Here is a 14,722-nt window from a genome sequence, read left to right as displayed (position 1 = left end):
ATATATATATATATATGTATATATATATATATATATATATATATATATATATATATATATATATATATATATATATATATATATATATATATATATATAAAACTGAAAAACAAAAATTACTACGAAAAACAAAGCACCAGTATTTTAATGGCTCTGAAGTTTACAGTTGTGTTAGATAATGTTACCACCAAGATAGTTCACTAATTTCGTTTACCCCACAACAGTCAAACATTACTTAACATAAAACAACGATAATTTTACGTCATTTATTTAAAATAACCACTTTGCCTTCCGCTAGCGGTTAATGGTAAATGCTAACTATGGAGCTAACCGCTCTGCATTGACGGGTTAACGAATGCTATCGATAGTCTTGGTGTTATAATCCTTTAAGCAACAGATATTTGAACACAAATTGTGTATCAACAACATACAGTATGTAGATAACTAACAATAGGCCTAATGGTAGTGTAGTTTAATGAGTCACTTACAGTAGTTGTGGGTCTTCGAGACTGCGTTATACTGCCCCACAGTGGCCAAGTCTCCCTCACCAAAAGAAGCTTCAATTAAATAATCGGCTCGCCTAAAGTAAATACAAAGCCCCAGAATTTGAGAAGTCTTGATATTGTATTTACTACGTTTCCTTTTTTAACAAGCTGGAGAAGTGTTCAAAATTCTAGGAAGAAAGAAACATACTTTATCAACAAAAACAACTATCGAATGTGCTCTGGCACCCTTGCAAACTGCGCATGAGCCAAAGATCTGGCGCTTATCGTCCTCCAAAAAAAGTGATGCTCAAATAACTTGTTTTTCTATCCATGTATTATTAGCTTCACTTGTGCACTCAATCACATTTAATTTTCACATGTTTATTTGCAACCAATAAAAACGCTGACATACATGTGGAATACAAGACATTGTTTTACTATGGCACACAAAAAGAGGTACATGTATAAAGAGCCATTATTTTTGTGCGCATCACCATAATCACCAAGGGTGCATGGCATAAGCAGAGATGTCAAGATATAACATAACACATGTTCAGTGCTTCTTTGGAGTGTAGAATGTTGTTTAATACAAACAGATGTGAAATGTACACGCTTGAGATCAACCTTTCAGTCTGGTAAACAAGGTGGCTGGTAGACGGTGAAGAATAAGGATTTCGGAATATGAACAGAAATAGGCAAACTACTAATTATCCATTCCCTTGATACACAGGAGTGGAGAAGAGACTAAATTTGGCCCTTGATTTTATCAAAACGAGTCCTGCAAACATCTTGGGATACATATTTTAAGAGCAAAGATCCAAAATGGACAGTTTAGGATTAAATGCTTCACACAACCCTGTGTGAATATGAAAGTAATGAAAAAGGGGTAACCTCTCATTATTGCAAAATTGTACAATATAGGAGCAGCAGGTTTTTGATTTGTTTGTTTCTTTGGGTGAGCAGGAAAGGAAATTTGGAACAGACACAGCAAACATTCAACTTTGCTGAATATGCAAAAAAGTATTTCAGTCAACCAAAACAAAACAAAATTGCTATTTATAAAGCTAACATGATAAGGGAGCACTCCCTTGAACACTTTCTATTATAAATCATGTTTGAGTAATTCTATATTGAACATAAAATCTTCCATAGTATCTAGTAACAGTTGTGCAATTGTTGGATATGCTTGTAGCAATGAAAGTGCACAGTAAGGGAAAAATAGACAAGAAAAGTGCAACAGATAGCATGACATCAGAATCAATAAGTATCCCCCAACCCCACTTGGGTGATGACTGAAATATTGACTGACATCTCGGACCAAAAGGCATTCTGGAGGAAGATTGCACAACCTCACCAACTCTCAGGTTCATGTAGTGCATTTTATTGAGGAAAATCAAATTACTGTTGAGTCTGTTCCATTGCCACATACAGTTTGTCGTAAATTTCCTTCAGCAGCAGCAGAGCGGCATCCTCGGATTCCCTGACAGGCGAAAAATGAAGGAATGAAAGCACAGTTTAAACAGGGCACCTCCTTAGACTATCAATGTACGACTTACCAATAGCAAAGGTGAGATTGAATGGCAAACAAATATTCATTGAAGCTCTCTATGGGTTTTTCCTGAAGCACGTAGTCGATCCGTCGCCCTCCATTCAACAGTCCCACTTTGATTTCTGCTTGCTCTGCCTGCTGCGGCTGCTCTGGGCATCCTGACGTTTCCACATCCTCGCGCTCGCCTACGGGGACAACAGGAACATTTATTAGATGTCTGCTTATAAGGATTCATCTTTTTGATGATAAGAAAAAGGCACCAGAATCTGTCTTTAACTCTTTTACTGCCACACGTTATTAAAAAACGACCCTCAATGTCAGCGGATTTCGAGCATTTTAACTCATTTTTCAAAGCAATCAGAATATTGTGTTCTTTTGCTACATAAACAACATGGGTACCACATGAAAGATTGCATTCCATTCTTTCATTAGAAAAAAAGTATGTTTCTACCTTATTCTTTAGTAATCAACCGTTCTTTAATAATCACCATTTGAAAATAGGTCATTTGAGTGACATTGAGCGAAAATTGAAAAGAAAGATACATTTTCTCCACAACAGTGACTTTGATACTACTATTTTATGTTTAGTGACACTCCGTCAAATTAGGTTTAATGTTACAAAGGCTTTGATCACTCACGTCAGCCTTGAAAACATTCTATTTCATCAGATTGTGTCATGTTTCATTGTAATTCGCAGCTCTAGTTAGGGCCCGAGCAGCTACCGCTGCCATCTGTTGGCCATAGTTAGTGGGTGTTTTTGATTTCACAACTCATTGACCCGGCTGCGCTGCACTTGAACTGACCACTGATATATTTAAAAAAAAAAAAAAAAAAAAAAAGTAGTTGACTCAAGACTTCAAGCGAGGCTGCGCTATTCGCTGCCAAGGATATTAACTCTTTGACTGCCAAAGTTTTCCAAAAAACAACCCCGACAGTGCCAGCTGATTCCGAGCATTTTCACTCATCTTTCAAGGCAAACAAAATATTGTGCACTACGACTACATAAACATAAAAAAAGTGTTTCTACCTTAATCCGTTTGACACCATTTGAAAATGGGTAATTTGAGTGACATAAGCGAAAATAGAAAAACAAAATGGAGAACACAAGCTTTTTGTCAAGATTTTTTTGCACAACAGTTACTTTGACACTAATACTGTATTTTTTGTTTAGTGACACTCTGTGAATTAGATTTTAAAGTGACAAAGACTTTCACGTTATCGTTGAAAATGTTCTATTTCATGAGATTCGTCATGTTTGATTGTAATTTCATACACCTTGGGCCCTTTGAAAAGATATACAATGCTGCCATCTGCTGGCCATAGTTAGTGGGTGTCTTTGATTCCACAACCCATTGAACAGGCAGCGCTCCACTTAGACATTGCACTACCCATTGATTAAAAAAACAAAATAGCAAACGTCAATTAACATTTATGGCGGTACTCATTAGGATTTTAGCATACGTCATTAAATGTTTTTGGCGGTCAAAGAGTTAAAACTTATAGGTTAAAAAAAATAATAATAAAAATAAATAGAATGAGACCAATGTTACATTTTTTTATTTTTTGTCCAATCAGATTTCAGCCTCTAGCCTCTATGTGCTACCATTAATCTATCGGTGTCGATACTAGATGTGATCGAGCTGCCAGATTGTATCAGGGTCGCCTACCAATGACGTCACGCTACAGGATTGTCTGAAAATTGTCCGATTACAATTGTTCAATAAAGTTATATGGAAAAAAAATATACGGTTGACATCCAAACATTGGAAAGACAACATTAACTCATTCACTACCAGCCAACCCCCTTCGCTTTGACTAATTTGACTAATTTTGCAAGGCCCACACAATATTGTCTTCTATGGCTATGAAAACATGGAATCTACCAAAAGAAAGATTAGTCTCTTCTTTCATCTGGAAAAAAAAAATTGTTTTGCAGCAATTAGCATTAAAATATTGATAAATGTCATCATTATTCACAAATTTGTTTAAAAAACTGGGGAAAAGAACTTGCAACATGGCCCTGGTTGATCTCTTATACTCTGCTGCCACCTGCTGGACGTTTTTTGTAACAACTACCATTGCTTTAAGCGATTTCTTCAGGTCATAAGCTGCATCAAAGCCTTCTGTATGCTCTATCATAAAAAAACAACAACATAAGAGCTGTATAAACACGTTTTTGGGACCATGGTAATATTTAAAATAAAAAGTTTTTATACGTTTTTGGGGGCAAATGAGTTAAAGATGTCATTTAAATAAAATGTATGGACTAAAATTATAAAAATGTAAATAAACCTAAGAATATAAAAGCAGGATACTTTAAGATTGAAGAAATAATAAAATAGACTGAAGCGCCTTCGTGCTTGCCATTGACGTCAGTACAGCAGCGCTAACGAAATGCGCGATTCAGATGTGTTTACTTCGATTTGATTTCTTTTTTTTAGCTGTTCACAAATCACAATACATCACAAAAACAGTCTTAATGATAATAGGAACACATTAACAATCTAAACTGACAATATTTGTCATATCTCAGGCAATTGATGTATTTTTCATGTATTCAATAATCTATCTATCTCTATGTGATGGCTGATGCAAATTACACTATTCCTAGAAATGAGATTGTTTCTTTAACTGATCAGAGCAAATTGTGTCTTGTATTTAAATAATAGTCAAAATAGTACACACATGCAGAGGGTGTGCCATATCTGCAGTCCTGAAATATTTAGCTAATTACAGAGCGTTAAAGAATTCTTCAGTGGCAGTGTTTATACAAGACAAGTAACAGAGGCGTCATGTGTTAAGGAGCAAAAGGGAGGCTGAAGCAGGCAAAAGTTACAAAAACATTTGACTCTACATTACAGAACGACAGAAATAATGTGGCAACCCACACTAATTAAACTAATCTGTAAAAGCCTTATTAAAGTTTCTAAAATAGGAAACAATTTCAAACTAAAATGATGAAACAGTACTTCATGTCTAGTGATAGACCGATATGGTTTTTTTTTTCAGGGCCGATGCCGATACCGATTATTAGTCGTCTCGGAGGCCGATAACCGATATTTCAAGCAGATATTAATTTGCAGTAAAGGAGAAAATAATAGCGTAAAAAAAACTTTTCTTTTAATTTTAAACATATCAACAATAGAAAGTTTTGTTTAATTAAACATTTTAACAGAAATTGAATAAATTGTAGGGAACTTCCAGGGTCATCAGCATGTTTTTAGCTAAATTCAAAACTAAGCAAGTAAATAAATAAATAAATAAATAGTTTTCAACTGTAAAGTTTTCAAAAATTTCAACATAATTTCTAGATGCATTTTTTTTTTGTATTATTTTTTTATAAATTAAAAGTGTTGGGACCTCACAATGTTTGCAGTGAATAAATAAAGTTTTCAAAAGTTTTCTACTGTAAATAAAGTTTTCCAAAATTTCAACATAATTTCTAAATTTATTTATTTTTTGTATTTTTTTATTTTATATATATATATATATATATATATATATATATATAAATTAAAAAGTGTTGGGACTTCCCAGTGTTTGCAGTGAATAAATAAATAGTTTTCAAATGTTTTCTACTGTAAATAAAGTTTTCCATAATTTCAATTTTTTTTTTTATTATTATTTTTTTTATAAATTAAAAAGTATTGGGACTTACCAGTGTTTTCAGTGAATAAATAAATAGTTTTCAAAAGTTTTCTACTATAAAGTTTTCCAAAATTTCAATAGAATTTCTACATTTATTTATTTTTTGTTTTTTTTGTTTTTTGTTTTAATAAATTAAAAAGTGTTGGGACTTCCCAGTGTTTGCAGTGAATAAATAAATAGTTTTCAAAAGTTTTCTACTGTAAATAAAGTTTTCCAAAATTTCAACATAATTTCTAATTTTTTTTATTATTATTTTTTTGTTATAAATTAAAAAGTGTTGGGACTTCCCAGTGTTTGCAGTGAATAAATAAATATTTTTCAAAAGTTTTCTACTGTAAATGAAGTTTTCCAAAATTTCAACATCATGTCTATTTTTTTTTTATTATTTTTTTTTATAAATTAAAAATTGTTGGGACTTCCCAATGTTTGCAGTGAATAAATAAATAAATAGTTTTCTATAGTTTTCTACTGTCAATAAAGTTTTCCAAAATTTCAACATAATTTATAAATTTATTTATTTTTTAATTATTATTATTTTTTTATAAATTAAAAAGTGTTGGGACTTCCCAGTGTCAGCAATGAGAAATGTATGCAAAATTAAATGTAAATTAATGTATTTTGGGTTTTTGTCAGGGTTCAAAAGATCTTCGAAGACAGTGACAAATTGTCTGAATATGTTCAAAATGTCTTTGCAACAAGTACAAAGTGTCTGTGAACATCTTACAAATCCTGAGGAAAACACAAAATTTGCTCTACGTTCGCAAGCATTCACTTCTCAGTGAGATTCCGGCTTTATCGGCCTTCAGATTCATAAAAAGGCCGGTGCCGATATTTGGCATGTTGACAAATATCGGCACCGATAATCTACCCAGCCGATAATCGGTCTATCCCTATTCATGACGTTAGCTTTCGTAAATATAAAACATCTTTTGAGTAAATACTACACCTCTGCCCTGGCTTACCTTGCGAGTAATGCCTATGAAGGGCCCTGGGCCACTCCATTATTTTAGTCCAAAAGTCCCCCTTTTTTTCTTCCCTTTGAGCAGAGGCACAAACTGCAGCCAACGCTAAGGTTCACAGTAAAGTGGAAAAAAAGGGGTGCAGGAAGCAGGTGTGACCACCAGACAGAGTTGGAGGCAAACAGGCAGGACATTGGCAAGCAGAAAGTGAGGAACGTCAACACAAGGGGGTTAGTAAGACACGTACACGCACATACGCTTTACATATTCACAATACATAAAGTATATTTCATAACATACATAAAAATCAAAAGCAAGAGATGGGAAAACCAGGTCAAAGAAAGTAAAAACTAGTGATAGACGATATGTTTTTTTCAGGGCCTATGCAGATGCCGATTATTAATCGTCAAGGAGGCTAATAACCGATATTTCATGCCGATATTCATTTGCAGTAAAAGAAAAAATAATGGCGTAAAAAAAACAAAACACCTTTTCTTTTAATTTTAAACATACAAATAATAGACATCTTTGTGTAATTAAAAAAAATTAACAGAAATTGTAGGGAATTTCCAGGGTAATCAGCATGTGTTAAGTTAAATTCAAAACTAAGCAAGTAAATAAATAAATAAATAGTTTTCTACTGTAAATAAAGTTTTCCAAAATTTAACATAAATTAAATACATTTATTTTTTATTTTTTTTATAAATTACAAAAGTGTTGGGACTTCCCAGTGTTTGCAGTGAACAAATAAATAGTTTTCTCATGTTTTCTACTGTAAATAAAGTTTTCCAAAATTCTAACATAAATTAAATAAATTTCTTTTTTTTTTTCTTTTTTTTTATGAATTAAAAAAGTGTTGAGACTTCCCAGTGTTTGCTGTGAATAAAAAAAAAAAGTTTTCTAATGTTTTCTACTGTAAATAAAGTTTTCCAAAATTTCAACATAATTTCTAAATGTATTTATTTTTAATTATTATTATTATTATTATTTTATAAATTAAAATGTGTTGGGACTTCCAAGTGTTTGCAGTGAATGAATAAATAAATAAATAAATAGTTTTCTAAAGTTTTGTACGGTAAATAAAGTTTTCCAAAATTTCAACAATTTCTGATTTTTTTTTTTTTTAATTAATTATTTTTTATACATTAAAAAGTGTTGGGACTTCCCAGTAGCAGCAGTGACAAATGTATGCACAATGAAATATATCTAATTTTGAGTTTTCGTCAGGGTTCAAAAGATGTTCGCAGACAGTGAAAAATTGTCTGAATATGTTCGAAATATCTTTACAAGTACAAAGTGTCTGTGAACATCTTACAAATCCTGATGAAAACACAAAATTTGCTCTACGTTTGCAATCATTCACTGCTCGGTGAAATTCCAGCTTTACTCGGCCTTTAGATTTGTAAAAAAGCCGATGCCGATATTTGTCAACATGCCAAATATCGGCACCGATAATCGGCCCAGCCGATAATTGGTCTATCCCTAGTAAAAACCCCGCCAGAGTTAGTTTTTAGCAACAGGTGTTTCTCGTAATGACCTCATTTACTTGCTGGTTGAGTACAAGCACCTGTCGCTAACGCAAAACCGTGGTGGGGTTTTTACTTTCTGGACCTGTCAAAACGCTCAACCTACTTTTTGTCTCCTGAAGATTTGTCTCTGTTGTAGTTTCTCCTTCATCCACCGGGGGCAGTGCAGCAACAGGTAGCCTGGAAAGTGACTGCCAAGCTGTCCTTAACGATCCCAGCACATTATTTTTTAAATCTATGCTCATGCGGGTCAAGCTGTCCTTCAGTTCTAGAAGATTTAAAAAAAAAAAAAAAATGCTTATCTTTAGGATTCCGAAAGAAAAGGTTATGCCACAATAGCGTTTGACACAGATGGGAGAAAAATAAAATAAAATAATCCATACCCAGGTGCATCCTCTTGCGGCCTTTATGGTGCGGAATTAGCATGGGCTCTAGGTCAACTTCCGGAATAATCATTGGCTCAATCCGGTAAGCTACAGGATCAAACTGTACAACAAAATACAAAGCATGAGATGATTTTTGCGATTTCATCAAATAATCAGACATTTATTAAACCAACCAAGTGTCGAATAACTATTCGTATAAAGGAATATGTGAATATTTGTTGTTGCGCACCGGGTGATAGATGTTATAAAAGCTCTTGCAGGTTGGGAAGCTGTAGTTGAGATCAATGCGTTTAAGTCCCCGGACAGTCAAGAACATTCCAATAGGAGATCCAAATGCAAAAAAGGTCTGTGGCTGGAATGCCAACTGTGGGTAATCAACCGACACCTGTAGAGAGAAAGTTTAATCAGTCTTATCAAACTGCAAAAAAAAAAAAAGATGATGGTTTGGACCAGGTGTCAGCAACCATTCTCTGTCAAAAGTGCCATTTTAGGCCTTTTTTGTGTGTGTGTGTGTGGGTCAGTATTGTGGATTTGTTTTTAAACTATGTAAAGCACTTAGAGTTGCATTTTTTTTGTACGAAAAGTGATATACAAAAGATTGATTGATTGAAATAAATCACCAAAAATGTGTCTGGAGCCACAAAACATTTGAAGATTGTAATACAGGAAACAGTGCTCTCAAAGTGGATTCAATGATGTTCTCGAAAAGTGGAAGCCAAACATCCGTTTGTCACGTTTAAAAAACTGCGCATGCGGAAGACCATCCTACCAGCTCGTCTGGAGGAAACGCCTCTCAAATGTCGCTAACGTCCGAGCTCATCTTCGTCAGTCTCTGCAGCCGGCCTCGCTTCATATGGATGTCCTCTTGTGGCTCTCAGCTATTTTCAAAGTACGTGGTCAGCTCGGTGGAGGTACAACGATGAATGGCCGTATCCGAAGCTCACTACACGATGCTAGCTACATGCCACAAACACTCGTAGTGTATGGCGTTAGATTTGTGCCACAATTCCGCAAGCGTAATGGGAAGTACCGTGTGCAAAAGGCGTGTTTCGTGCGTACCAAAAATGTGTTTCCTACGTACAAAATGTGTTTCGTGTGTACCAAAAATGTGTTTCGTAAATTAGCCTCCCTCCAACGGTCATCCAACGGTCCCATGAGGGCTAAAACCTGTCTTCCGCTAAGCAGGAAAGCAGTTGGGAGCTGCTTCACCCCGTAATATAACAAAACTTTTGTTAAGTAAATAAAAGTCAGCAGAAATGCAGATAAAATACCAACAGGAAAGCACCGAGTGTGAGTAAACAAAACAAAAAAAAGAAAAATCGAAGAAGCGCCCGTGATGCAACGCGGCGTGACGACACGTTGGCAAAGTTCTGCCTGATTGGATATTAAACAGCCAATCAGGATTTGCTCTCCTGTCCGACTCCTGATTGGTTAATAATTGTGGCACAAATATTACGCCTCGACCCTTGCATCGCAAGCGTAAATCAAAGTTTTGTACGTGTTGAGGAGAGACGTAGCAAGCGTGCGCGAGGACTGTTTTGTACGCACGAAACACATTTTGTACGTACGAAACACATTTTTGGTACGCACGAAACACATTTTTGGTACGCACGAAACACATTTTGTACGTACGAAACACATTTTTGGTACGCACGAAACATGCCTTTTGCACACGGTACTTCCCATTACGCTTGCGGAATTGTGGCACAAATATAACGCCATAGAAGTGCGCATGCCCAGCTGGGAACGAGCACGCATGACGTCGTTACGCATATTGATTGACAGGATCGAGAAACAATCGCTAAGATGATCCACCCGGAAGACGCAGCCAGAAAAATATCCTTGAACCCACTTTTAATTGTTATTCTTATGTACTGAGGGCCCAAGCCATATTTAGCTGCACTGCAGCTCAAATATATGCAGCATCAAATACATACAGATTCTTTTGTTGTGATATTTTTTCATACATTTTTAGACTTTTCTGCCTTCCTGTCAAATTTCTGACATTTTTGGCAATTTTATGGACATATTTTTGGTTTTGGATATTTTATGGTTTTTGAGAATTTTCTTTCCTGCCTTTTCTTATATCCTGTTTCTGCATTTTTGAACATTTTATGATAATTTGGGGGATTACTCCTTTTACTTTTAGACACTTTATAGTATACTTCTTGTAAGTTTTTTTTTTTTTTGCCTTTTAAAAATCAATTTTCTGACTTTTTTTTTTTTTTTTTTAAACCATTTCCAAAGACATTTGATGGTGATTTTCTGCCTTTCTTCTTTTGTTTTTGAACATTTTATGGCTACTTTTTTCTTCTGCCTTTTTATTCAGTTCTCTGCCATTTTTAGCCTCTTCCTTCTGGTCTTTTTCTGATTACTTTTTGGACATTTCTAACTTTCCATCTTATTCATTTTCTTTTATCTAAATCATTAATGCATTTGTAAAATATTTTATCTAGAAAATAAAAAACATAAAATGTTGTAATTATTCTCTACTAATTTTTTAAGAGATCCACAAGGAGCCATGTGAGGAACCATGTGAGCTGCAGGTTTCAGACCCCTGGTTGATACAATGGTCTTGCTTTCCACAGCCTCAAGACAAACAAGGCGCAATAATGCCAAAATCCTTTCAAAGCATAAAGACAACTTTGAGAAAGAATGAGCGCACACAAGGAAGAGAGCTGATCACTCATGCAGGACTGGATGAGAATAGAAAGCGAGGGTGGTCTTGGGTTCCACAGTCTGTTACGACCAGTAAGACATTATTGATCATAAATGACTATACCAGGAGTCACCAATTTTTTGAGAAATACTTCTTGGGTTCAACTTCTGATTAATGCGAACATTCTTCAGTAATCACAATATCCAATCATTTGTGAGCTTTTTTTTAGAACAAGCCCATGGTTGACTGATGTGCTCATTAGGGGCTACGTGGTGCCAGCGAGCATCATATTGGTGACCCCTGGACTATACTGTGTTTCAAGGCTGGCATGTGGACACCACTTGAGACAAACCTGTCCCTTGGCTATGCCTCCACTGGTCTGTCCGGGCAAGCAGGCGGGAGAGAAGCAGGAGGGTGATGCATGAAGGCCGGAAGCAAAAATAATCATTTCCATGCAGGCATGCATGCGTGGTACCTGTCCGATGCCCATGTTGAAATATTCATAATCTACAGCGCTGGTGATGGACTGTGTTCTGAGGAACTGGCCCTTTCCGACTGCAGATCCCGGAGACGGGTTACCAATGTCCCCACAGTTGAGTAGACCTTGTTGCACTCGAGTCACACGTCCCGCTTTGTAATCCTAATTGAGAATGAAGAAGCACATTGTTTTATTGTATTATATAATTGGCGGCAGCATTTATAAATTTAAAATTCATATCACTTCACTTTTTCCATATTTTGTTCTTGCCTTATTTGTTATCCTTGAAGGGATACTTGGCCCATTGAGCCATTTTCAACAGTAAGATAATAGTTTGTCTTTAATTAATGTAACGTCATTATTTTTCATTAACAATTATCCATCCATCCATCCATCCATCCATCCATCCATCCATCCATCCATCCATTTTCTTGACCGCTTATTCCTCACAAGGGTTGCGGGGGGTGCTGGCGCCTATCTCAGCTGGCTCTGGGCAGTAGGCGGGGGACACCCTGGACTGGTTGCCAGCCAATCGCAGGGCACTCATTAACAATTAATACCATTAAAAACTAATTTTGCCACTTGCTGTCGACTGAAGATGACATCACCTGTGCTGAGGAAATTGGTAATGACCAATTATGCCTCAGTTTGCTGACCAAACCCAGAAAACAGGTGAACCGTGATTGGTCGTTAGCTATTTCCTCGGCACAGGTGATGTCATCTTTAGTCAACAGCAAGTGGCAACATTCACTTTTAAAGTATCAATTATTAGTGATGTCACGATAAGGGCAATATCGTGATATCGTGATATTAAAACTGCCACAATATCGTCGTCGTCATGTTCACAATATTTAAAAGGAACACATCTGTTAAAAAAAAGTCAGGTTGATTTCCATTTGTGCAGTCTAGCACCCTCTAGTGGCTAGTTTATTAGTGCAATTTAATTTTCATTAGGGATGTTTTGGCCTTCTATGTTTAAAATCTATGCTAATTGTCAGATGAAGGGGAACCTAATTTGCTTGTGAAGCGATCAATGTGTGCTTGCATTAGCAAGTAAGTGCCTCAACTATTGTTATTAGAGATTGTAGGTGGTTTATAGGCATTGCTGTTATGTACAAAAGTACAATATTGTGCTTTTTATTTTACTATGAGCTCTTTTTTACAATATTGTGATTGTTTTAAAATATCGCCAACGCCCACAATATCGTGATAATTATCGTATCGTGACCTTCATATCGTGATAATATTGTATCGTGATGTTTGGATATCGATACATCCCTATCAATTATGCACATAATTATAGACAAAATATTACATTTTTACTGTTGAAAATGGCTTAAATGAGTTAAGAATCTATTTAATAGATAAAAAAAAATAAAACATATATATAAGAAATATATAATATTAAATAAAAAATGAAAAAATAATTTTAAAAATCCTCAAAATACCCAAATAAACCAAATAAATGGTGATGTGGAAAATGTGTTTCGTGCCAATTCATTAAATTAAAAAAACAAAAACAAAAAAAGAAATCACATATACAGCAGACCCCCGCATACTCCCGCTCCGGCATTTATTTATTATTATGTTATTTTATTTATTTATTTATTTTTAATTGGCCTCCCATCTTCCTCCATTTTTCATGAAGAACACTTTATTGAATGTTCATTAACATTTTTTGAAGAATTTTGGGGGTTAAAAAAAAATCCCCAATGTATGGGTATCAATTATATTTAGATTTTAGTTTTTGTGGGGGTCCACTGTGTACTACTCACAACCATTTTTTTGTTGTGTCTTTTCGAATACTATAGATAGGGGAAGTCAACCCAAAAAATAATGTTCTATGAAGCCCCATTAGTCTAAACACAGTATTCTGATTAATATTGCGTTTGTGGAATATGAGTTAAGCAGCAAAATCCACCCGTTTTTATCCATCTCGGGGGCGGCCATTTAGCAACTTGCTGTCACCGGAAAATGACAGTTGCTCAGGGCTCAGGTAACCATCAATCGCAGCTCACCTATTTCTGAAAATGAATTTTTGGGTTGACTTCCCTTTAAGTGGCTGTGTCTGACCTCTGAAAAATATTTTTTCCTGACATATTTCAGAATCTTCTTCCGAGGTCCAAGAGGAATTCCTATTTCTTTGAGATCATTTTCTTGGCAAAGAGCCTAAAGGAAGATAAACAGTACATTATTAAAGCTTAAATAAGACAGTACTTTTAAGTTTGCTTTTCTGTGTTGGTGCATACCAGTGATTCCAGATCTAGGTTTTCTGTCTTAAATATGGGTGAGTACTGCTGCAGGCCCAGTCGGGTGAGAGTCTGCTCTAGTGTATCATGGTCCGGATGACAAGACAGCACCTTTAGTGTAAAGTTATTTTTTTGTAAACTCTCTTTTCGGGCCCCTTATTGAGAAAAGCAATCATTGTGCACACAACTGTACCTCCTCCTTTGCCGAGTCTCCTGAACCAGTTATTTGGTTGGTGAGCAAGTCAAACAGGATCAATGAACCTATTAAAGGCAAGGGAAAGTAAGTATTTTATTGCTTAAGGTGACTGTAAAATCGATAATAATGTGTTTCTAACCAAGGCTATGACCCACGACAGAAATTTCCCCCTTGAACTCAGGGTGCCTCTGTTTGAAGAGTGTGTGTAGTCTGTTGATCTCTGAGGCGACTGTGTCCACTATGGTCTGGCAGTAGGTGGGGCTATTATAGAAAAACAAGTCTAGCAGCGTATCATTGGTGAAATGTCTCAGTCTGCTGATGCTAGGCAGAGTGATCCTATGGATATCCCTGGGAAGTAACAAAAAAAAAATCCAATGAGAGGAATTGTGTTTGTCTATTCTTGGTCTTTCTATACACTTACTCATCCACACCAGTGGCATCTCCATGTAAAGCGCTATGCCAGTTCACAGGGAGGAACTCCACTTTGCCAACCTTGCCTTCTAGCTGAGCATTCTTATAATGAGAAGCCAACAAGGACAGTGACACACTACGGAAGTCATTCACTGGAAAGAAAACAAGACTAGGAA

The 14,722-nt window shown here is 35.6% G+C and overlaps 1 protein-coding gene across 4 annotated transcripts in view; it reads right to left on the bottom strand.

Annotated features, from left to right (window-relative positions):
• Positions 1-900: 900 nt before the first annotated feature.
• Positions 901-14,722, bottom strand: part of ddhd2 (DDHD domain containing 2) — a 23,562-nt gene continuing 9,740 nt past the window's right edge. For 2 of the 4 annotated variants that reach the window (XM_077520946.1, XM_077520947.1), the window contains exons 8-18: positions 14,557-14,698; positions 14,275-14,483; positions 14,133-14,200; positions 13,940-14,050; positions 13,764-13,859; positions 11,565-11,852; positions 8,783-8,938; positions 8,551-8,653; positions 8,274-8,435; positions 2,042-2,219; positions 901-1,965 (exon numbers count right to left, since the gene is read on the bottom strand). In XM_077520946.1, the coding sequence (XP_077377072.1) occupies positions 1,884-1,965; positions 2,042-2,219; positions 8,274-8,435; positions 8,551-8,653; positions 8,783-8,938; positions 11,565-11,852; positions 13,764-13,859; positions 13,940-14,050; positions 14,133-14,200; positions 14,275-14,483; positions 14,557-14,698 (1,595 nt within the window). In that variant the 3' untranslated portion in view covers positions 901-1,883. The remainder of the gene's footprint in view (positions 1,966-2,041; positions 2,220-8,273; positions 8,436-8,550; positions 8,654-8,782; positions 8,939-11,564; positions 11,853-13,763; positions 13,860-13,939; positions 14,051-14,132; positions 14,201-14,274; positions 14,484-14,556; positions 14,699-14,722) is intronic. The other 2 variants (XM_077520948.1, XM_077520949.1) reach the window with 2 other exon arrangements.

Source organism: Festucalex cinctus, chromosome 5 (assembly GCF_051991245.1).
Source record: "Festucalex cinctus isolate MCC-2025b chromosome 5, RoL_Fcin_1.0, whole genome shotgun sequence".
NCBI lineage: Eukaryota > Metazoa > Chordata > Actinopteri > Syngnathiformes > Syngnathidae > Festucalex > Festucalex cinctus.
This window is presented reverse-complemented; position numbering and strand designations above follow the sequence as displayed.